General features: G+C 45.0%; 1 protein-coding gene across 1 annotated transcript in view; it reads right to left on the bottom strand.

The window, feature by feature from the left end:
* Positions 1–2,450: 2,450 nt before the first annotated feature.
* Positions 2,451–25,855, bottom strand: part of LOC311353063 (carboxyl-terminal PDZ ligand of neuronal nitric oxide synthase protein-like) — a 101,221-nt gene continuing 77,816 nt past the window's right edge. Inside the window, exons 9-13 of the mRNA XM_084472900.1 lie at positions 20,053–20,218; positions 18,666–18,824; positions 5,976–6,157; positions 5,609–5,733; positions 2,451–4,061 (exon numbers count right to left, since the gene is read on the bottom strand). Coding sequence (XP_084329026.1) covers positions 3,407–4,061; positions 5,609–5,733; positions 5,976–6,157; positions 18,666–18,824; positions 20,053–20,218 — 1,287 coding nt within the window. The 3' untranslated portion in view covers positions 2,451–3,406. The remainder of the gene's footprint in view (positions 4,062–5,608; positions 5,734–5,975; positions 6,158–18,665; positions 18,825–20,052; positions 20,219–25,855) is intronic.

Here is a 25,855-nt window from a genome sequence, read left to right as displayed (position 1 = left end):
TTTGCATACAAAGTGTGTTGCATTCTGGGGAAGACTACAAGGGCTACTGGTTTGAAGGGCTGCCAATGAGACGAGACATTTGGTAGGTTGCCTCCAGACAAATTATCACACTTCTTTGGCCATTTGTTTGCCAATAGTAAAAAGCGTCTCTAAAGCCACCCACAGTGCATTGACACACGGCCCTTTATTAGGGCATTAAGGAGTCCCAGGGAATCAGCCGTCACATTGAACACACTGGCCTACTTTTAACAGGCGCAGAGCCCTTGATGCTTTTAGAGCAGGACATGAAACTAAACCCCCTATTGCACTCCGCAACATGATGCCTACGTGGAATCCATTGTTTGTCATGCGTTCCTCTGTTTTTCTTCTGTGTTTTTTCAAAGTCCCTCTTTGACCATTTAATGGTTTAAGGTTTGGGGGGGGACACAATTATACTTTGTGAAGCTGTGAAGCATTTTTGAGAATGTAATGGTGACAAACAGGGACTGTATGAATAAATGTGTTGCTTGAATTATTCAAATCGCTTGCCAAACCTGTGTGCACGAGTTGAATGTGTCTTTTAGTGTTGATTTGAAGGAATTGGGTGAACAAGCATAGCCGTCACACGGCTGTATTTTGCATATCAGCTGAGCTGCCATACCAGTCTGTTCGCTCACTGTGCCAACAAAACAACACTGCCTCACGGAGATACATACTGTTGGTTTGGTTGAATGTTCAACAATAGGACGCAGAAAGATATGCCACCATGGAAGGGACAGGAAATGAGAGACATTAGGAGATTTGGGGAAGCAAGCCAGGATCATCGCATTGTCAGTGGTCAACCAATCAAAAAAGTCACGTGGCATACAGAATAAGGTGTAAAGATTCATTTCTTATTTTTTGATATGTTTACAGTAGTTAAAACAAACCCATTGACAAAATCAGCATCAAGGAGATACTATATAAAAAAATACAATAACATCTGAAATGGACAAATACTTAAAATACATGGATCATCATTCATTCACCATTAGGTCTATTAGATTTCGGAAAATCACTTCAGTAAAATATATATATTTTGCATTGAATTTGATAATCTAAAATTCTTATTGAATAATCAAAAAATGTCCAGTGTTTGTGTTTATAAGCTGGTGAGAAGCAATTCACTACATTCATTATTCAAATCTAATGAAATGCGATAATCCATTAAAAAACAATAAAAACTACAAAATATATATATAATCATATAGGTCAAATCATAAGTCAAAGATTCGATGGAAGTTAAACAGATAACGTGGAAACTAGATTCTACAAACATATAAATTCAATTTAAATCTAATTCCTTCATTTGTTAGAAAATATATTTTCTATTCACAAAATAACAAACAATATAATATATCAATTGTAAAATGTACACCCTTCATATGATCAGATGTTAAAATACTGCAGTTCAGTCATACACGTATCTCTATTGATTCAGTAAAAAGTTAGTCATGCTCTTCCAAATAAATTGCTACCATACAAATATATGTCACATTGGTCCAAATATATAGATTCCTCGAGACAAAGGACCATTTTATAGATTTTACTTTCAGAGTCAAAGTGTATGTGCATTTCACTGTGTGTTCGTATGTCAACTTAGAAAAACACTTTGTTTAGTTGAAGATGAATGACGTTCATATCAACATCTCTCCATCCGGAGATACGTCTGTTTTGACAGCCATGTCCTGGGGCAGGCTCTCCAAACATCCAATATTGCGTAAATAACAAGAAGATTTTTAGCAGTTTGGTTTCTTTTGTGTTTCTCATCTTGTATTGGCTTAGTGTTAGCCGTTTTTGTCTTGCAAAACATGAACAATAAATGAAACAAAGGTGCAAATACTTAAGGCTCAAAAGCAACCAAGTACTCAATGAAGAAAACACCTTGATTGTGAATGCCCGGCTCATTCTTTCTCTCTCTATACCCTTTAATTTCCTTGAATTCCCTTCTCTCCACCACGAAAACAAGCACATCTCCTTGTGTAGTATTGCAGAAATAAGCAAATATTTACTGGCACACAAGGGCATGGGACAAAACGCTTGAATTTCCCCTCACCCACGTAGACGTTCCTCATATAACCATAACGACAGCTAGCAGCCAAGTACGAAAAATATGCTTCCAACCTCACAAGCATCCAGTGGCAGCGAGCTTGAGATTGTATAAAACAAGACCAAGATCTTAATCCACACTTCCAACAGAATACATTATAATATTTAGAAATGCATACAAATATATAAACAACCGCTATGATTATTAAAAAGAGTGTTAACTTTGGTATTCATTTCATTATAAGCAATGTTTGAAAAGAGTGTGTGCCCATGTAAAAGATTCTGTTGAAAATATAATCAAATTCATAATCCCCCCCCCCCCCCCCCCCCCTCGGAAAAAAAAACCCTATCCGTCATTCCAAAATAGGTCCAAAATGACCCCCCCCCCCCCCCCGTCTCCTGCTCGTCAACTATCATCAACTCCCCCCACCCCCTATACTACTAGCAGTTCCGAGGACAATCCACTTTGAGCTCAGCCCGCCCGCTGTGTTCTCCGGCCCTCTTGAAGCAAGCGGGAGATTTAATCCAGAAGATGGAGTCACATGAATGGCTTGATTGCATTGTGACTTGATTTGATTGCTAGCCAATGACCCACTGGGCGTCCCACGAAGACAGGGCCCGTCGGTGTGGCGTGAGACGCCACTTCAGACACGGGCAGCCATGTACAAATCAGCAAATAATCACATCTTGGTGGCAGCGTAACTCTTCAGGCCGGGGGGGGGGGGGGGGGGGGGGGAGGAAATGCTATAAATCACCTTTAATGTTGGGGAGAAAACCTAACTGAAAGTGTCCCTGACTACGCCACCGGGCAGGACCCATGATAAACATATCCACATGTTCTCCACTTCCTCGCCTCACCTGGCGTTGTGTGCGTACACCCACCTTCAGTGCTACGCACAGACTTAGAAATACCACGTAAAAAAAAAATGTAATGTGCTTATTAGATTGACAACAGCGAGCGCCGTATCAATAATGAAACAGCGGAAATCTTGGACATCTTGGGAATGAGGGCTGCATGGTTGAGACATAATATGATGAGGGTACATAATATTCCACGGAGCATACTGTGAGACGGGGGGAGAGAGGGACAGGGAGGGAGAGTGATAACGGTTGGCAGGTCTCAACCATTTCCGCCTCTGCTCCGGAGGGCAAATTACATATTCAAAAGGGACTATAAATATTTCAGCAACCTCGGGGTGGGTTGACTGCTCCTTAAAGCCGCTTAAGTGTAATAAAAACATAATAGTATCATCATATAAAAAAACATCGCTAGCCCCCATCCTTTGTGCCGTTGTCCACCCCCCCCCCCACCCCCCCCAGGGTCCCGGTCCTGGTCCCGCTACTCAAAGGACAGCAGGTCCGGGTGGCGCTCTGCCTCGTCCGCGTTCCTCTCCGCGCTCGCCGCCCTGCAGGGGCCGCTCCCGTTCTCAAGCAGCAGCAGCTCCTCCCCCACGCCGATCCGGTAGCGCCCTTTCCCGGTACAGGGCGCGGACGCCTGCCTGGCCTCCTCCTGGGGCCCCGGGGGGTCCTTGTGGATGAGGTCCGGAACCGAGTGCTGGAGCTGGGTGGGGGTCAGGGGCCCCTGGTGCTTCTGGGCTTCGAGCCGGCCCTCCGACTCCAGGACGTCCTCCCAGTGGTCCTCCTGCCCCCTGTTGGTCAACCAGTTCACCTTCTGGTTCCGCTCGCACCTCTCCGCCTCCCCCTCCTCCCCCTCCTCCTCCCCCCCATCCCCCTGACCCAGCCTGGGGCCCCCCCCCCCCTCCTCCACCTCGGCCTCTTGACTGAGCAGGGGCGTCCGGTCGGGGGAGGTCAGCGGGGAGGAGGGGGAGGACGGGGAAGGGTCGGCGGCGTCGGGCGCCGGGACCACCGGGTCGGACGAGATCATCATGTCCCGGGTGGTCTTGAGGGCGCGGGGGAGCCGCTTCCTGCCGGTGGGCGGCGGGGGGTCCAGCCGGGGGAAGGCATCGAAGGCCCGGGAGGAGGAGGAGTCGTGGCTGTGGCGGGAAGAGGAAGGGTGGGGAAAGAGAGGGGAGGCGGACCAGGGTGGACGGGAGAAGGGAGGAATCAGGGGAGAGAGGGCGGGAGGGACGGAGGGGGTGAGGGAGTGACAGCACGAGACGGAACCAGAGACGGGAGATGAAGGGAGATGTTAGGTTGTCGCTACGTCGCATCCTCTGCATGGAGCACCGCTTTGATCCGGAGTTGCGAGCTAAAAGACAAATGTTCCTGCTTCCACCGGCTCCCAGGAGGGACGGTGTTATTTCCATGGTAACTTTGTTCTCATCGCCCTAGCGACGGGGACCAACTTCGTGTTACCTCAGCAGGATCAGACCCGTGAGCTGACAGATATAATGATGTAATCATCACTGGCTTACAAAACAGACATCTAGGCTACCCAAACATGTCTGATGATTGATGCATGCAGTTTTCCTTTTGTTTCTCTCACTTCTATGACAGAAAAGCTTTCAGCCTGGGAAAAGCTCCTCCTCACAGCTTATCTGAATATATATGACATAGAGGACAGAAGATAAGGGTATACCCTGTAAAACAGATGAAGCAATTTCCCTTTTCATTGTGGTTTAAAGGTTAAGGTATACAATAAGAAACACGTTGACTTATGGTAATGCCTTTCGCTTAAAGGAGTTACTATGTCACTTTGCACACTCTGGGTCCAGAGCTAACACTGGAGAGCATTGGCTGACACAAAGAGACCTTAAAAACAAGCAAAGAAGCAACAATGTCTTCAGGCCAGGCTATAATGAGACAGGATTTATTATGTTAGTTAATGGTTATGTCTAAGTTGTTTGTCATGCTACTGATTAAACAAAAAACTAAATTGGTTTTCCATCTGACTAAATATTAGTTTTGACTTCATGTCCTCCCATTGGGATTTTCCCGGCATTGGTCTGCACAGAGCAGACTGAATGAGAGAGCACGAATCCATGAGTCGATCAGGCTGTAAATGAATTGTTTCATTCTATAGACATTTGGTAACTCTTGCTTTTTTTTTTTAAAAGCGAGAACGTGCAGTGAAAAATAACGTAGCTTTAAGCTCAGGTCCGATCAGACCCCATCTGCTTGCAAAATAATCACAAGATAAAGTTATGAAACAGCCATTCATTTGGTTGCATATGTGGATATTGCAGCGGCGGATGCAGCTGGGGGCACTTACGCTAACTTATGCCAGGAGTTGGCAGCTGGCAAGGCACCGGCTCATCGGAAAAAAGCACAGAAAAAAAACAAACTACAGGGAATGTATTTCACTCTGCAATTTGACACGGTGAACCTCTTGAGTCACCGTGCAACAGCTTCAAGTGCTCTGCAAGGAACCATTTGGCACCACCACATCTTTCTCTGAAGCGTTCTAAAACCATTACGTCTTGTCCACCGCCACAAATCTGTGATCGGAAAGTGGGGTTTAAAGTAATGACAAGTTGAGCAGCCCTGCAGCTGTGTATCAGGGTTATATTGTAATGCAGTGGGCGGCTGCCTGCGAGAATGAATGGTTCCGGCCATGGGGTCTGGCTTGGGGTTCCCGTACCTGTTGACAGCCGACTGGTTGACCTGGTCCAAGCAGCTCCACACAGCTCCTGCGTTCTTGTTGACCTCCGTGACCCCGATGTCTCCCAGGTGGCTCTGCTCCTTCCTCCTCAGGAGGTCGTTCACCTGCGGTTGGGGACGGGAGAGCAGCACGTCACGCGTCCGTGAGACGGAGGACTGGACTGGGACCACGGCTCCCGATGGTTGCCCCTCTTGCACAGACAATGTGCAAAGGGAAAGCAGAGCAACTGCTTTACTGGGATCTGTGTACGCATGCTTTACGTAGGCTCGCTGCCGGGAGCGTCAGTGTAGACTCTAAGTGTCTGCTTGACACACGGCTGTTGTCAAGTCTGTGGTGCGATGCTGACCTTTGCCCCGACCGCCTTGCCCAAATTGATGGCGTTCTTCAGCCTCTGCTGGCCGCCGGAGGGCGACGAGTCCAAGTTGGGCTGCGGCGGGCCCGGGGCGCGGCGGGCCGAGGGCTGGCCCAGCCTGGAGCTCTGGTTAATCTGTTGCTGGGCAACCGAGTTCTCAAACATACTCTGATCAACTGCAGTGGAGGGAGGGTGGGAGATGAAGAGATTGAGAGAGAGAGAGAGGGAGGGAGGGGGACAGATGGAATGTGAAAGGGAGGAAGATGGGAATTGGAGAGACGGAGGTTAGCAAATATCTTTTGTTGACAGGGGAAATTGCCATATCATTGCATCATCATATCATCATAGATACATTAAGGGCAAGGCAAATGGACCATTATCAAAAACGGAAGTGAAGTATGTGGAAATAAAAAAGGATTAAAACTGGATAAAGAAACAGACCCATATCGTCTCATCCATAACATTAGAATGGCATTGGTGCAGTATTGACCTGTATACTAAAGGGTGGTTCAATTGGAATTGATCACAATGGACAGACAACATGGAACCAGATGGAGAGAGTAGGTTGGTGACTCTGTAATGAGCTCATCCAAAGGGAAATGTTAACCGACAAAATGCGAACAAAAAGAAAAAAACAAAGGCAGACAAACATAAAGGTTGGCCACCAAATAATGTGGGTTGGCAGTGTTCAGTAATTGGACCAAGGGAAAGGGATTTTGGACGAAAAGCAAGAAAACCAAAGGTATATCCAAATAATAAGTGGAGATACACACAATGAATGGAGCAGGTTCAGCGGAGGACAAGGAACATAAAGCCTTACCTTGCTGAAAGATACGTCTCTCGGAAAGCGTAAAACACAAAATCGGCTTCAGTTTCAGTTCAAAATAGGTGTAACTGAAGTAACAGACACCACTCACACAAAGGAAAAGGACCTGACTGATTCTGTTGTCGGAGAAAGACGACACAATCTAAATCTAGATGTCTAGTAAGCAAATATTCCTGATATAACAAAACAATACCCAATCAGATGAGGAGGAGATAGCCATAACACTAGGAAGTTGCTAAATTTCCTTGGTTCTAGAAAACGCAGTGGAATCTGTCAGACACAGATTAGTGCAGAGAAGGTAACCTTGACCAGGGCCAATATGTGATCAACGAACCAAAGGCATTATTTCAGCCTCCTCCCTGCTGTTAAGCCTTTGAAAATAGCTGAGGAGGATTCTGGTTACATGTTGATCACTATGATTATATAGAGGTCATTTGGAGGGGGACAGGTTATTAGAGGAAACACAGAGTGATCGGATATATATATATATATATATATATATATATATATATATATATATATATAAATATGAGAGAGAGCGAGAGAGAGAGAGAGAGGGGAGGGGTTGGCTGGAACGAGAAAGGAATACGAGATGCAGAGATGAGCAAATATCGTGTGTTGACTGGGGAAATTGGCAAGGGAGAGAGAAGATGAGGGTAAAAAGTGAATGAAACAAGGACAGGACGAAAAGTAAGGACACCTACACTTTACAATATAAATACATATATAGTTCTTACATATATATGCAAAAAGCCATCAGACCTCAATGTTAATAACTGTCAGGGAAGAACTGCAGGGCACAAAGCACTGTCAGGACATGCACTGCATAACATTATAGAGACAATAAGATTGCATGCGCGTGTGTGTGTGTGTGTGTGTGTGTGTGTGTGTGTGTGTGTGTGTGTGTGTGTGTGTGTGTGTGTGGGCTCGGAGTGAGACGTGCGGTATGGAGATGAGTCTATGTTTGGGGGCTCCGAGATAAAGATCCCGATGGCGGCATCCATTCAGGCCCTTCCAGACATGCCCCCCCCACCACCAGCTCATCTGCATTGATATTTACGAATCATAATGATGGCATCAATCATGGCTGAAGGACATTGAATATGAAATCCCTCAAGATCAATTCAGCTTTAATGATCGCACTGTGAAATATTCCAATCTATTAAGTTCTGACAACGGGGGTCATATTTTACCCCCGCAATTTGCCCTTTCAATATAAATACAAATATATCTATAAATATAACACATATTTACCTTAAAGACATAATGGTCCTACTGATTGAAACACAACGTCTCCATTTGTCTTGCTCTCATACAACCACACACTGGTGTGATCCACCACCACCATTACTCACAACCCCAGTCCTCCCTACCTAGAATGGCTTCCCGGACCCCTCAGAATGTGCACACGCACACACACACGCACACGCACACACACACACACACACACACACACACACACACACACTTACTTACTTCTCGGAAGGGCAGTGGGTGGAGAATTTGATGAACCACTCCACCCGGCTCTATTAATGTATATTTAGAAACTACGAAATAAAGAACTAAAATAATAGAAACACCTGGCTCTATCTGCCTAGAATGTGTGTTTGTTTCTACATTATGTTGTTATATGTTACATGTTATATTGTACAGCGGCATAGTATGGATTGTAAAGCATAGCTTAGAGAGAATAGCGCTTTCATGTCAATCCACGATAAAGATGTAAAACCTGGTTTCACATCTGTGAATTCAAGTTGTATTAACATTTTATACAGCTGATTATGGCCCCATTCCGGTACCTGAAACGATCACCCTTGACTTATTGGTTGATTCTTGAGGAGTGCATGTAGCATAAATCTGTGTGTGTGCACGCAAGTGCGTGTGTGTGTGTGTGTGTGTGTGTTACATACTTTCTCTTAATTACAAGTGTGCTTCAGGGATTCCATCTGTAATAATAAGTGTTCATTAAATAATAATTACACTTAATTTAGTCTGCTCTTTGACACAAATAAGTGTCAGAGAGTGGCATTTACAAGTGAGCTGTTTCAAAAGGGCAAAAACTGTGATGTTTGATTCTGACCATAACACCATAATTAATATCCACTTCATGTAAAATGACAATTTCTAAACTAAATGCCGAAATACATCAAGGCTCTAACGGAAGCTGAACTTTCTTGATTCCCACTGGAGGTATATTAAACCACACATGCAGTCTTACCCTGCAAAGAAACATGTCCTGCATGGGGTTGTGTATAAATGGTGACAGGGATAGGCACCGGCAATTTGGCTGCTCAAGACCTAGTGACATTTGGCCAGCTCTGCTCCCGACGAGCTGGCTGTCGCCTTGCATGGCTGATGCCATCGTGGGTGTGTGCATGAATGGGTGAATGTTAGACAATATTGTAAAGCTCTTTGGGTTGCCACTGGTTACAAAAAAGTGCTATATAAATGCAGTCCATTTACCATTTACCATTTCCAGATCACTGCCGGTACGGCTGTGTATTGAATAAAAGCAGGAACATTGCCAGCACGTAAACAGTTTACGCTTGTCTGACTGTAAGACTCTTCACACACCTTCACCAGACCCTGCAGATGATGGTTTTGAATACGCTACCGTTTCCCTTAATGTGCCAATGCTTTTTCGGTTGTTTCGATAATAATATCAAGTATCCTTCTGTAAAGAATAGCTGTAAACTGCACCTGATGATGCACCTGATAGACCTGATGAGAGTGGACAGCCAAGGGACACGACTGACGTTGTGTGCAAGATCTGCGCAATAGACGGGCAAATGACCGATCTACATGACCACTTTATGCGCCTCGCAGAAATTAATAGAAATTATGATGAACAAAATATCACAGAGCATAGAGCAGGATTGTGAACATTTCATGTCTCATGACAATTTACATTTTGGGTCTCATGTGTGATCCGTGCAAAAGACAGGCCGACGACCAATCTACATGACAATAGAAATGATGATAAACATAATATCACAGAGCATAGAGCAGGATTGTGAACGTTTACAATGTCTCATGCCAATTTGCAATCTGCAAAATGTGTCTGCGTTGGCCGACTTACTTTTTTTAGTTATTGATGCTGCGCGTCTCCTATTTGCAACGGAATTTGTTTAAGATATAAAACCATTTAATTTAACACACACGCACTAAAACAGATATTTTTGTTTTTAAATAAATATTTGGAAACGAAAATTCATGTATTCCGCAATGTGCTTCTCTGGCATTGAGAGGCACTGCGGAATACAGGATACAGGATCGCACTCTGCACAACCCAGTCAGTAAAAAAGTCTCGGTCACATACGTACGCCTCCGTAGTCAACGCTGTCCAAGCATCGGTGGTGATGGCACCGATGGACAAGATCTCACGGAGCGAGGCTGCTGCTTCGCTGTACATTGTCGCACTGTACTGTCGCACCGTCATAGTTTGGCGACATGGCACTGTGTAATCTGCCTCGAGAAATGCGATCAGATGGCGGTAGTCATGTCACTGGCATAGGCTACCGTATTTAAAATAGCATGCAAATATGCATTAGTTATATTCTTAATTTAATTTACAGAGAAAACCCTGCAAAGTATCTAGGTTATCTGGGGGGGGGGGGGGGGGCTCTCCATCACGATGGCTCTCGTGATGTTGGTCAGCCGATGGATGACATCGTCCATCGGCACAACCATCGGCACAACCCATGGACGATGACATCATCCATCGGCACAACCCTAAACTGGACTGATCCTGAAATAAGCGAGCTCCTCTGAGTCCTTGACTTCAATGGCGTCCAGCATCCATAAGGGTCATGCAATGTGTGAAAGGGTGCAACGGCAATGTTCCAGCACGTAGCCACATGGGTGAATAGGGAAAATACCTTGCAGTGCATGAAAGGTTATCCCAGTTAGTATTCATTTATTGACATGGGAGCGGAACAAAAGTGGATGCGCACTAAGCTTGTGCTTTATGCTTGTGCTATAGGCTTTGGTGTGTTTCAGCAATGTCTAAGTCTAATAGCAGCAAAATGTAAGAATTTGTACTTTTCTGTTTGGGTGCCCCTACAATTTTTGAGTGCAGTTCACTTTTACACCACTCCTTTAATACTGTCATGGGCAGCTGTACATGTGCATTTACTGAAGGGAAAGTGATTGTGAATGTGCTGTCCACTAGTTTTATCAGACACATTCATGCTCAGGAAATACAGTCTCACGTTGGGAACAAAAGGAACTAACCAAGATTGCCTATGATACCTAGAACGAGAAAGGCATGTTGTCAAGCTTGTGTCAAGCTCTGAAAAACAAATTGGGAGAGAAGCTTACTGAAGGACAATTCAGAGCATGAGAGAAACTAGCCCATGTTCCAAATTGCTGACAGAATTAATGTCTACATTAATGATTTAATGCAATACAAGTTTTTCAAGCTTTTCACTCCAGCCATTTTGTCAGAACTTATTTGTAACTCTTTCATTGAAGTGATTATTTCTGGAAAAAAAACAAAAAGAAAAAAATAATATATTTTTTGAAATATGAATGCCGCATTGAGAAGATTTACAAGTACCCTTGCCATTTGCCTTTGCTTTTACAATCTCCTCACATTTGAAAGAGAGCCTTGTTATCTGGACATCCTTTGGAACCGTACACAATTAGTGACCCACGATCACAGCTTCATTGGGAATTCTCCACACTGCAGTCCTGGTGCAGTTTGCTTTAATAAAGATCTGACTGATGAAGTGGCTGGAAGTGAGGATCGGTCTTTAACACAGATCTGCTGTCACAGAGCCAAGCAGAGTGCCAGAAGCACTGGCCTCTTCTGGTTGTTAGTGGCTCATGGCATGCCGCGTACGGGCGCACACACACACACACACACACACACACACACACACACACACACACACACACACACACACACACACACACACACACACACACACACACACACACACACACACACACACACACACACACACACACACACACAGAAACATGTCGTCCAATGTTTAAACAGGGGCTCACTACATCATGAATGAAGGAAAGAGGTGGGATGGAGATGGGGCCGAACGCGTATGTATATGTGTTTGTGTGAGCTGATGGACAGGCTGTCGTTTGAGTGACGGCAGACTATCCTTAGCCCCTTGGTCTGATTCAAATCATTATTGACTCATCACATCAGTGGCAATGAGTGATTGACATTGACATTGACAGAGAGAGTGACATTGAGACAGAGACAAAGAGAGAGAGAGAGAACAAGAGAGAGATAGAGACAGAGAGTGTGTGCGTGCGTGTGTGCGTGCGTGCGTGTGTGTGTCCATGCAAGTGTATGCAATATGTTTCCACTTAATTACAAGCGGGCCTCAAGAACAACATCTTTGTGTTTGTCTTGAAGAATCACAGAGGAGGTTCATGTGTCTTCGTGAGGGTAACAATCAATCAGCCTCCTCCCTCTATCAAGCCGTTTCTCTGGAGAGCCGATGGTAACAACTATTCCCAGGGAGATTTGCTTTCAAACATCATATTGATGCATGCTCTCTGAAAGCCAAACTAATAACTTAAGCTTCTTCGGCAAAGTCCTGCGGACATACTAAATGGTGCGGACATTGTGCTCATGGAAATCACAGGACAGACATGGAGTACAAGGCATTTGACGTATTCAGACAGCCAGTCGTTTTAACATTTAGTTATATTCTCGTCTCAAACTGAAAGGGCAGTCTGGGCATTCATCCGCCTTCTGAAGAATGTCCTGTCACACACGGGAGGTGTTTGGGGAAGTTAAAGAGCAGCAGAGACACAGACACAGACAGTAAGGCAGCAGCAGATGAAGAGGACAAATTGAGAAGGCCACATTGAAGGAGAGGGAGAGAGGAAATGGGAAGGGAAAAATAAAGATACAAAATCCAGAGAGGACTCAAGATACACAATCGAAGGATGGGGGTTAGAGAGGGAAAAGAAGTGACTGCAGGTCAGGTATTTCATCTGCGTCTTCATTCATATCCTCATCAAAGGCCTTGCCATGAAATGGATATTCCATGTATAGTTGATTTTGCCGCATCGTGGTCCCATTCCACGACCACCAGTGGTACCTACAGTGGGACGCTACGGTGATGGAATTGAGATGAAATTTCCACAGTGTACTGTACGGGAAATGTGAAGCCCTGCGTATAACTGTGTGTTCACACCAAAAGACACATTTTTCGCCTGGTCGCGCTATCGCCAAAATTTTGTTGTGCAACAAATCATAATCTGTCGCTGTGCAGTTATGTCAGGCGAATTTTGTTGCGCAACATCTTTTGCCCGCCAACGGTGCTTTATGCCAATTGATTCTCATCAACCATGGCCGAGATAACCACCATTACATGTCTTTACCTGTTGTGGAAGAGGGAGAGACGTCGCAATGCCCGTCGTTTATGGGTTCATAATATCATCCGAAGGCGCACACCGCTTTGTGCTGTGATATTATATATATATATCATATATATTATATTATATAGATATTTATATATTATATATATAGAGCTCCGGGAGTCGCAAACGGCAACAATCACTTTCTCCTCCAAGCTGCGGTTCACTGCGGAGTGCAGGGAACGGTTGGCCCGGCCGGTTGAACGCTGATTGGCTGTTTTACGTTACTTCACCCAGGGAGTGAACGCTGTCTCACGCGAATGCTGCGGCAAAGTTGAAATATTTCAACTTCAGCGAAATTTGTCGCGCTGCAAATCCTCGTGAACGCGCTCGCCCGTGACAGGGCAAAATGTCGCGCCGTCAATCAAATCTTGCCGCAGGTTTATGCCGCGACAAATTGCGCCCGATTCACGTCTCTACATTGACTTTGTATGGAATCGTGTCATGCTGTCGCGTTTGGTGTGAACACACAGTAACAGATAAAAAGTTGCATAATGAAACAGTGCAACAACTGCGAGTGACACCAAAAGAAAAGGGTTTCAGGAAACCCAAGTCTCTGGAGGTGTTCCCCTTTAAGCGGGGAGAGGAGGTTGAGGTTCAGCGGCTGACCTATCAGTACACCCGCTGACAGCAGCACACACACATGCACGCACACGCACACACACACACACACACACACACACACACACACACACACATACACGCACACACACTCCAATAGTTATGGCTTAGTCAGCCTTGTGCAATCCAGGATCTACTTGTTCGTCCAAGACACGATTCGCTCTCCTCATTATAGCTTCAGGTCAGATGACCAAGAGCTTGGCTTTCAAAGGCGTCTCTCCCCCCCCCCCCCCCCCCCCCCCCAAGGTCATCAATTTCCACATCGAAGGGTTTTTTTTGTGTGTGTGTGCGTGCATGTGTGATAACCCCCAACTCCTGAACTCATGGACTACACAGCTTCCGACAACCTCTACCTAACACAAGGATGTTCTGTGAATAGCTATTCATCTGTGGATGTTTTGAGGAGAAAGCAATGTTTTCAGTAGGCAGCTGTCAGTTCACTTCGGGTCCACATAATTTCTCAGACGCTCCATTGTTCCGACCTCTTGGTCGTATGCGGACTCCTCCGCCAGCAGGGCCAGCTCCTCCGACTGGACTCCGCATACGACCAAGAGGTCGGAACAATGGAGCGTCTGAGAAATGATGTGGACCCGAAGTGAACTGACAGCTGTCTACTGAAAACATCTTTGTCGAATGCTGCCTGAGTTTGTTGTTGCTGGTGACGTAAAGAGGTCAGCCGGTGGCTCTATTACCACTAGTTGAAATGGTTACAGCGCCACCTATCGTACCGGAGCATGACATGTTTGGGCCCATGAATCGGTTTATTCACCGCCATGTATACTCGGACAATTGCAGTTGTCCAATTGCGGAGCATATTCAAACTATGGCTTTAATCGGATTAAGCTGTGCATCCATCGTATGCATCCAGTTGTATTTCATATTTTGAATAAACTCATCATTGGTTTGAAAGGAGCTACTTGGATTTTTTACTTTGGACTTTTTGCTTCACTCTGTAGGAGTAGTACCACAAGGTATATTGATACATATTTCAAGGGCGCACCATTCCACTGGGGTTGGCAGCCTGAACTCCTCCCCAGCCCCATTGATTGCTGCCTCTGCAGTCCGCACAGTTAACCCCCGGGTCGCAGAGCTACGGAGAGGTGACCGGTGGGGGGGGGCAGGGGTTGGCCGATCAATAGCAACCACCTAGCGGGCACCGTCACAAAGTACTGACTCTGGGCCCACAGGAATGATGGGCCCCAGACAGCCCTTTCATGCAATTAATGGACTCTGGGAATTGAAAAAAAGAGAAGAGAGAGAGAGAGAGAGAGAGAGAGAGAGAGAGAGAGAGAGAGAGAGAGAGAGAGAGAGAATCCTCCAAGCAGTGCTGCAGTTGAAATGAGTTGCCATAACATTTAACCACTGATAGTTAAGTGCTACTACTGATATGCTACTACTGATGTCACAACTGATAAATAACATAACAGAACATCACAGCAAAAAGTGCAATGTTAAGTTACTCACCACCTGACAAAGGTACTGACAGGTAAACAGCCCTACACACAGCAACGCTACAGAATAGAACAGAGTAGTTCTAAAGAATGCTCTTCTTCTATTTTAATTAGGAAAAATATTTTAGCTTGCTAATTTGCGACTCAATAAAAGGGGCCAAACCCAAGGTTTGGAAAGGCTGGTCTAGATATAATCAGTCTAGAAAAGGTGAGATCATTAGATGTGAAGAGGCTTTCCAGATATAAAATGTTGTGTACCGCTCTGAGCTCCTTTACTTATAAAGGCTAGCACACTTGCTGGACACAGGGTGACAGAACAGAGCCACCCCCTTCAGAACAGCCTTTCAACGTCTCACCCCCCCTGTCAGGAGGTGAACTCTAGTGAACTGCACCAAAGCATCCAGTCATTGAAGCTGCTTGTTTCAAATAATATGCAAAGTTCAAGGTTTGTTTGGATTTCCACACATCACATTTCAGGTTGGAGATCTTGGTCAATAACTAGAGTAAAAGTTTAATCAGTTTAGCTCCAAAACACATACCCTACCCTGGTAGTACCCTGCTATGTTTGTTTATCTCTGCCTAGCAACCAACCGTCCAGGGTCAAGATGGTTCCAGCTAGATGGGGCATTGCAAGTACAGGTAGAGGAGAGGCAACTCACAGCTCCACCTTCAAACTCATGGACATTCCACTTCTGTGATCCAACACAAGAGAGCAACACTGGCAATCACAGTGCTCTATATCCAGACTGGAATAAACGACAAACTAACATTGGATCATCGATGTTCTTTAAAAAAATATATGCCTCTTTGCTCCCATCAAGGGTTGGGAGCCACTTTCATAGGATTTATCCAACCATAAATATGAACATTTACAACATGATTAAAGAATGAGATGGTTGAGCCCATCAGCCTGTTCATTCTGGGTCCTTCCTGACGAAACAAACCAAATTAATTTCAACAACACTGTTTTCTGCCCACGGAGACCACTGGGTGTGTTTTTGTTTCCTCAAAACACAGGGGCCGCTGCTCCTCCCTGACTCTTGCTTGGAGTGAGTGTGTTTTATTAACTCGGCTGAGTGAAAATATCCAAAATCCAAGCTTCAATAGGATGCAGACTCATCTCCGACTCAACATAAATTATACCGTCAGACCGCCTCACACACACACACACAGGGGGGATAAACAAAGCCACGTCAGCCTTGCAGAAAGTCGCACCGAAGCATTTCAGTGTGGTTTGATTTATATAGTGGTATCATGAGCATCGTGTTACTCCCCAAAAGAGGCCTTCATTAAAACAAGACACAACTTCTCTTGGAAAGAAACGCAGTCATAGACTTTGACAAGTCTTCTCTCTTTTATATATAAAAGATAGAAGAAACTTACAGTTTAACCATACAGGAAACATTAATCTACATCATTATGTACAAGTGTGTTTATATAATCCTGTTTTTAAATTCAGGTTGACAAAGGGTAAGATCAACACAGTAAACGGCTTCGATAGAACTGCAAATACATGTAGGGAAAAAGTGCAAGATGAGTTAAGCCTGTGATAGAAGACACTAAGACAGAAACATAAGACAGTAAACCCCAATATACCGCCCTCCTCCCATACAGTTTGAAGAGTGGGCGGACTTATGACATCACGTGCAAGGTCTATTGTTATGCTTTAGGCTAGTGCATGCACACCCCACTCAATTCATAGAGACTTGAGAGACAGAATCATAGAGGATTTAGCTTTTTCTCATACTACATAAAAGATGCACATATTTGATATGATATGGGGTAAAGAATAATCCTTTGAGTTTAGAGGAAAACATATCCTAGCAGCAACCTGTTAGCATTAGCAGTTCAAGCGAATACAATAGCATGAGAGCTCTACGTTAATTAGGAATTCAAACAATGCTAACCCTCTGAATTGGGCGAGCTGAAAAAGCTAATCTAAAATGTGTTTAATGGTATACTCTCAGCAAAGGGTGACAGTTTTGTTCAGAAGAAAGCGTCTTGGTGAAAACAAGAGAAACAAATGGTTCATGAAGATACCTCCAGTGTTCAGTGTTTCAAGATTTCTTTTTGCATGCATGAGCAAAGTTGTACAGAACAGAATGAAAAGTCAACCGGGTAATAAGGTAGGAAGAAAAGAAAGAAACACTACAGAAAGCCAGTCCGTTGTATGTAGTTGAGTGGCAAATTGTAAAAGACGCTGAAAGAAGCTGAAAGTGTTCTCCTGAGAAACGTTCTCATTGTGAACGAACGTGTTTTTACTCTTCTTCGTCCAAGTAGCTTAAACAGTGAGACAAAGACAGATAAGAAGCTATCAGTGCTAAAATGCAGTGCTTACAGACAACCCAAGACCGCCATCATTTTCCCATCTGCGCAATAAAGGGTTTTTGGATCAACAGGTCTCGGCAGACTATGGAAAACTCAATAGAGGAACAAGACTTATTGCCAAATACTACATAAAATGCCAAAACTGCCTTGTTGAACTGTAAATTTGAAGTAAAAATGAATTAAGTTACATTTTAAAAAATAAAATAAGGACCATTACGAAAATTGCTAACATGCTCATCATTTCATGTCCTATGTCAGCCTCCATTTACGTTCTTGTTACCAGTCACTGATAGATAGTGGTGAAAGACTCACAGTTGCTACAGCGCCTTAGCAACTTGTTAAGCGAAGCGAACGATAACAAAAAAGTTATAATGACTTCACCATGTGCTATATTCATTGTCTTGGCAATACATAGTAGGGTAGAGGACATTAAGTTATGGAAAACTATACGAAACTCATTGTTTTTCCTCAGCGCGAAAATAGTGATGGATCCGGGGTATGACGCAGACGTGATCAAGTGACGACAACAATTGAGTGGTCTCCGTGTGTGTGTGTGCGTGTGCGCGTGTGTGTGTGTGTGTGCGCGTGTGTATTATACGGCTATCTCTTCGCCCAGGCAGTCGGGGACGGCCTGTCTGTTGAGAACGTTCAGCAGCCTCAGTGTCTCCACGTCCGTGCCCCACCCGTAGACCTCCATCCCATCCCCTCTCTCCTCCACCCCACCCTTCTCCTCCTCCTCCTCCTCCTCCTCCTCACTGTCGTCCGTGTTTGAATCTTCGCACTCTGAGGCAATGCCCGACTCGCGGAAGCGGGCGATGTCCGGGTCGTCCCGGGACGTTGTGCGGAGGGCAGCCGGGGGCTCCTCCTCGCCCCTGCCCTGTCGCGGAGGAGGGGGAGGTGGGGAGAAGCTGCCGCCGCCGCCGCGCCACTCTTCACCTACGGCCCCGTTGAGCCAAGGCGGCGGGCTCAGGGGCGGCGGCCGCGGGGGCGGCGCGGGGCCCCCCGGGGGCCCCGGGAAAAAGCGAAAGCGCTCCAGCTTGAGGAGACGGGACGGGTCCCTACCTATGGGGCTCCCGAGGGCGGCGGCCGGCGGGGAGAAGGCGTCGGGGCGGGGGGCCTCTCCGTTGGCGCGGCCCTCCGGCTTGGGCGTGGTGGGGTCGCAGAGCACCGGGACCCCGCTGGAGCGGAAGGTGATCTCCAGCAGGCTGTCCTGGGACCCCACTGGTGGTGGTGGTGGGGGGGGGGGGGGGGGGGGGGGGCAGGCAGGGCAGGGGGGGGCAGGGCAAAGAGAGAAAGAAAGAGAGAAAGAAAGGAATGAAGGACAGAAAGAAAGAAGAGTGAGAGTATGAAAGAGAGAAAGAAATATGGAGAGAAATAAAGGGCAAGAAAGACGGAAGAAAGGATTGTCAGCATTATGTATTCACATTACAGTGAAATGCAAATATGGAGTATATTGGCATTCATAATATAATATAGACTACTGAATATAGAAAATGAATATATTGCCAGTTTCACCATTGTAGGGTAAAGTGGATCAGAGCCACGGCATGCATAATGCATTGGATTACTTTAAAGCAATATAATGAAGTGAAAAATCTCTTGACGCAAACCACCAGAGAAACTCCTCCAACTAAATGCATGGGGGAAGGTGTTACCCTACTCCTGACATTAACACTGTTCCTCCCCAGGCTGCTGATATAATGAGCTATTAGTCCGCTTGTCACACTGCTTCTGTTGGGGACAACAAGTCCCGATGTGTGGATGTCAGCACCACCCGCATGCAAGCACAGCATACACAGGTTTATGGTCAAACAGTTCTGTAAAAGTCACTGGGAGGAAAGCCTTTTTTTTTTGTTGCGTCACTTAACCTTTACTTGTTTTTAATGCGGTGAACAAGATCACCGACCAGAGTCAAATGAAGCAAGACCAGTCAATTGTGGGAGTCGGGTGGATCTAATTAAATGATCAGCATTTTTAATTAAGCTCTACCGGTTATCGATCAGAGCCTAATGCCGCTACTGCTGCATTCATTGACTGGAGATACAAGACCCTGAATCCCCATTCGGCCTTCTCTGTACAACCAGTGGTCCTGACGGCGTAATGGCCTGTAATACCACAGTACATGGAGCAAAAACACCAGCAGATTACACATTCAGTGATCAATCCGTCAATCAATTTCTTACATTCATATTTAACTTTGTTGACTTTCTGCAACTGTGAAAGATACGGACAGAAAACAAATAATGACCTTGTTTGTTTTCAATAGCGTCATCATTCATCACCTTTTTCATCGACAGAGGGTCATCCTTTAACAACCTTGGCACTAATGAACCGACGTAAGGGCTGCCGTCACGCAACACTCAACACAAAGATGTTATTATGAAACATATATCTGTGTATTTCATTCAAACAGAGGTGGAAATCAGAGAGCATTGTGACCAGCACTCACTGCAGTGGGTTCCGGTGAAGTTGGCCTCCAGCTCCTGGATCTGCTTGACCAGCAGGGAGATGTGCTGCAGCAGGTCCTTGTTCTGCAGCAGCAGCTGGTGGACCCGGGCCTGGGCCTCCAGCCGGGCCGTGGCCTCCGCACTCAGCTGGTCCTTCAGCAGGTGAACCTGGACAATCAGGAGCAGGAGGAGGAGGAGCAGGAGGAGGAGAAGCAGGGGGAGGAGGAGGAGGAGGAGCAGTAAGAGGAGGAGCAGGAGGAGGAGTACCGGGAGGAGGAGAAGCAGGGGGAGGAAGAGGAGCAGTAAGAGGAGCAGTAGGAGGAGGAGAAGGAGGAGGAACAGGAAGAGAAGAAGCAAGAGCAGGAGGAGGAGGAGCAGGAGGAGGAAGAGGACGGAAACAGAAGGGAGATAAGTGGTGTTTCACATTATTACCTTCGCATTCCCTTCCCACCTCAGTGTGGGTGACACACGGAAGAAGGGAAGCTACATTTTTGTGTCACTGCACAAGTACAACAAAATTGGATCTCTGCATTGGACCCATCAACAGCAGCACCAGAGCGGTGGGCAGTGACAGTTCAGTGTCTGGCGACTAACCCTGGGTCTACTGCCATCGGCACTGACAAATCCTTGAGTCTAGTGTCTGTCAGAGAGAAGGAGCCAGACAAATAGACACAGAGAGTGAGGCAGAGAGAGAGAGAGAGAGAGAGAGAGAGAGAGAGAGAGAGAGAGAGAGAGAGAGAGAGAGAGAGAGAGAGAGAGAGAGAGTGAGGAAGAGAGGTAGGGCTGACGAGACAACACGAGGGAGGGGGAACAGAGATAATAACTTAAGATGACAGCGGGAGACAATGGAGAGAAACGGGATGACAGAAGCAGTTTCTTCCCCAAAGCGTGTTGGTACCAATCTCTTATCTCAACCTCAATGCTGACTATAACTCTAGGCTCGGTGGGGCGGATCAACATTGTTCACGTAAAAACAAGGATGAATGTCATGTCATGTTTATCACCTACAACAGGGATGGTTATGATTAGGAACCTCAGGTGAACGTGTGTGTGTGTGTGTGTGTGTGCGTGTGTGTCCAAATGAAATATGTGTCGAAAAGAACAAACGCACATTCATAAACACTCACAAAGACACACACCCGCATTTGTCACAAAAGCACACAAATCAAATGCCGACACAAGCATGTGTGTGTGTGTGTGTGTGTGTGTGTGTGTGCGTCTGGTTTGAAAAGCTCTGGCGTTGTAGCTCGACAGCCGGGGCCCAAAATGAAGGTCTGTAAGGTGGAAAAAAAGATTTACCCTGCTAACAAGATATCCTGGTATTTGCCTTTCTCAGTCGGCTGATGTACTCTTTTCAACTTCTTCTGCTGGAGAAAAACAAGACTACAAGAGTGCAGGGCAGGCCGGTATTAGCCATGCACATTGAAGCGTAATGTATCAGGGTATTATAGGGGATATCCAACACTGTAATGAGCCCCAGGGTCCCCGGCTTCTCTCCTCATCCTGTTTTACGAAACCACGTTTCCATGGCAGCCCGGAAGCCATTTGCTGGCCAAGTCAGTGAAGAAGAAGATAAAAACACTGCTACGGTACTGCTAAAACCTTTTCAACTGGTGGTTGGGATAAAACAGAAATACAGTTAATTCTAATAGTTCTGTCTTTTCTTTTTTACACTATCTCCGGTACAGAGGCCTTTGTGTGGTTACGGTTTAACTTAAAGAAATAGAAAGCCACCAATTCAGCTCACCAGCGAGGAAGCCTTCTCTCGAAGCTCGTCACTTGCACAAGCCCGTGCATTACGGCCCGATGCTTTTGGCTGCATGGAGCGAAGCTTCTCGTTGTGACGGAGCACAGACACACACCAAGTTCAAAGAGGGTGTTTTGCTGTCAGTGCCTATAGGACTCACCATGGGTGTGTACATTTACGGCACCTTCACAAGCTTCAGATGGATTTTAGATGAAGGAACTTAAGGAATGTGTAATTTGAATAAGTATAAGGAAGGAGGAACATTGTACTATAGAACTCTGTTCTTATCTTCCAGTTCCTGTTATGAGTTATATATAACCGTTTGAAATTTGTATGCTTTGGTCTTGGCCAGGTCTCTCTTGCAAAATTGTTGAATCTGAATGAGACATTGAAGAAAACCAGGTTAAAGAAAAGTCAGATATGGTGGACCTCATGCTTTATGTATGAGATAGGACATTCTCATTACACCAGACAACCCTGCACACAGTGTCTGTGAAGATAACGCTCATACCAGCTCACATAGATAAACACATCTGCTCGGCCACCACTGCCTGGTCGAGGCCAATACTAAGTGTTGTTTTTTTAGTAAGTAGTAAGTAAAGTATCAGTTTGCATTCCTCCAGAGAAGCAAAACTACAAATACATAGATAAGGAGAAATGTTTGTGACAGCTCTCTATTGAAAGCACTGGAATGTGAGGGAGGCTGTCTAAAGCAAGGTCATGGTTGGACAGTTTATACAATGTTGCATATATTGAAACATTCACACTGCTACATTCCCTAAAGATCCTCTCAGTGGTTCTATATTAAAGAAATGCAGGCTCAGCAACACCTCAGCCTAGAAAACATTCTCAACAAAAGTTGCCTCTGTCTAACTGTCAGAATGGCATCAGCCACCGTCTCTATAAGTGGGGTAGGAGGAGGGACCGTGTGACAAAACACTAGTAGGCATCATCAGGTCAGCAGACCCAGGGCCCTGTCAGACACAGTTACAATGGATTAAATAGGAGGATTGATACAAATGTGCATCAGCAGTGTTGCCTGATGTTGATATACGGTAGAAGTGGATGTAGTAGCCACCACTACAGGCTATAAAACAAAAATGGTGAAATGACACCAAAAGTGTGAAGTGAGTTAGTTATCATTTTAATGCATATGAAGATTAAGTAGAAACTGCATAGTAAGCCAAGGGGTTAGACCTGCTCTAGGAATGGCCACGATAGACTGCAATGCACCAGCAAGAAACAAACCCTTTGCACTTGTTAATTAACTATAGCACAAATTAATGAATCTTCTCTCAAATTATTTCAACTCTCTTATCGCATCTTTCATTTATTTTCTCTTTATTTAATTAGTGTCTGGCCTTAACCATTAGAACTTTAAGAAATGTAGCTATAAATATATGCAGTATATACATTGATCATAAGAGAGTAGAGACATATCGTACACATTAATTTGGTTAAATTGTAGTGTTTGTATCTATAACATACAAATGTGTCACTTTTAATACCTATAATAACTTATTATAGATTTTCCCTCATACTTACTGCAAAGCTCTCGTCCACCACATGAAAGTCGTTTAAAAAGGCAATTATGTAATAAACTGCAATAGCATATAATAAACAGCCATTTCGCTTCAGATTGCACAGCAACTATAAACTCAATAATGCCAATTGCAATCCGTAACAAAGCCAAAAAGCCACATAACACATCCGAGACTTCAGTATACGTGCACATATTTGACTGGTATTTAATATTTGATTCTGCATGGCAAAATCTTGCATATTCCATATGGATTTTTTTATGACAGCACCTGATGATGCACGGAGAGAAAGCCAGGCTAATCGCCAGCCTCGTATTTGGAATTTATTGAGGCCCCATAAAAGTTGTCAGTTTCCTGTAAGTCCACACACACACACACACGTTGATTGACTAGAGATCCAACATTGAAACTCAGAAGCTTTTTTCATAGTTTGCTGCATGCCTCCACACACACACACATACACACAATATACAGTATTTTCATTGATGCTTTGTAATAACTATTTCAGAACTATTTTTCTGATGAAATACCCCACCTCCCGTCATGCAGGCCTGCACTGGCCCAGTGCTGTTACCAGGAGAGTTGCCAGCTCTTGTGTCTGCCTCCGTAACAGCAGGGAGCAGTGAAGATTGTGCACTGTGACTCAACAGATCAGGGTCTCCTTCCTCCACCCCCCCCCCCCCCCCCCCCCCCCCCCTCCCATAGGATTACTGGAATCACTCACTCACACTTTACACGCCAGGGCTCTTTGAAGTACCATAGACAAACACACACATGCACACACATAATTTCCTTCTCTCCTCCGAGTTCGGTTTTTTGAAACAGGAACAGGGGAAATTCCCCCTTCACAGATAATGGTGTTTGTCAGTGTGTGTGCGTGTCTGTGCTTGACTGATTGTGCATGTGAGAGATTGAGTGTGTAAAAAATGCTAATTGCAACTGTGAGTTGGCTTATGGACGCGAGCAGGGGATAAAGAGGGTGTGACAGAGAGTCAGAGAAAGAGAGAGAGAGAGAGAAGCAAACATCCATTATATCCTTCGATAGTCACCGGAAGAAAATGTGAACATCTGTCTCTGTAGTACACAAATATACACTGACTTATCCATTCCGATTAGAACCACAAACTAAACACACCCACATCATGTCATTTTTCAGTGTATCTGAGCATTACTTTTCTTTTCTTTCCGACCTTCCCTTCTGACACAAGCATCCCCTTCACATGCATGGCAAAAGGAAACAATGTCTGCATGTTTCCGCAAAAAGTGAAACTGCTGAATCTTTCCCAACTATCATTGAAAGATGCCTATTATTAATAAAACGTTCATGACCATGGACAACTCCCGTCACAGAATCAAGCTACATATACCAGTTAATATTCCAAACCTATACCAGCCATTTGTTTTAAATATATTATATATATTTAGTAAATAAACAAAAAAAAAAGCCTTAATGTCCCGAACCACCTCCAATTAGTCTCAGGATGGCAGCAGCCCTACATGGGCAGCTTGGCTCCGAACAAAATATACTCAGCCAATCAGCCTACCCCAGCCAGTGATTTGTAGATGATGTAGTAGATGATGATGAAACTGGGAATGCCGTTTTGGACATTTACAACATTCTACAACGGATTAACTGCTATAGTTATATCCCTGCTGCATTGGAATTATTTATTTGAATGCAAGTCGTTTTAACTTCAATTAAAATTTGCTAATGGTGTTTACTTTGAAAATACGGCGCTCGCGATCCAACAGGCTGAAACTCCCTACCCTATTGGCTGCAGAGAACGGTTGATTCACGGGGCCCGTGAAATGCACATTGCCAACGGCAGACTTCCCAGACCTAATGAGTGAAGGGAATACGGTCTGGCTGTGCGCGGCATGGCTTGTTGTGTAACACAGCTTGATAATGACGCCGGTGCATCTGGTAGCCAAACGCTTTCTCAGGCGAAGCACTCCGAGATATCACCAGCCTCACCAACCGTTTTCGTCAACCGATGACGGCCTGCCCTGCCACCTTCAAAGCAGGGCCTGGTAACCGCAGCAACCCCGCAGGCTTGCGCAGCATTAATGAGATTTACAATTCATTTGGTTATCAATTATCTACTCATTTTTCCATCTTAATCATCGGGGACTTGGAGCTGATTGGAGACTGCAGTGTTAGCTATAAGTGGTGAAGAGAGTGGGTGGATGTAAGACGATTAAGTGTTTCAACTTATCTGAGAACCTTGATTGGCATCGCCTGCTGTACGCATGCTTTAAATTGATTAAAGTCTCTGCATACAGGATTAATCAAATTAGCAGGTAGAAAACAAGAACATTGAATCCTTTGGAAACGGATGAAAAGGATATTCTTGGAGTAGCAAAATAACGATTTTAAAGCAGGATAAGGATGAAAGACAATAGACAGCAAAACATATTAGTTAGAATGTATTTCTGTATGTTTGTAGCAGGGTGTACATGTATGTGATGAATAAAAGAGTGACCATTACAACAACATCAAAACATGCTTGTCCAGGT

The sequence above is a fragment of the Micromesistius poutassou genome (assembly GCF_964030765.1).
Source record: "Micromesistius poutassou genome assembly, chromosome: 9".
Lineage (NCBI taxonomy): Eukaryota > Metazoa > Chordata > Actinopteri > Gadiformes > Gadidae > Micromesistius > Micromesistius poutassou.
This window is presented reverse-complemented; position numbering and strand designations above follow the sequence as displayed.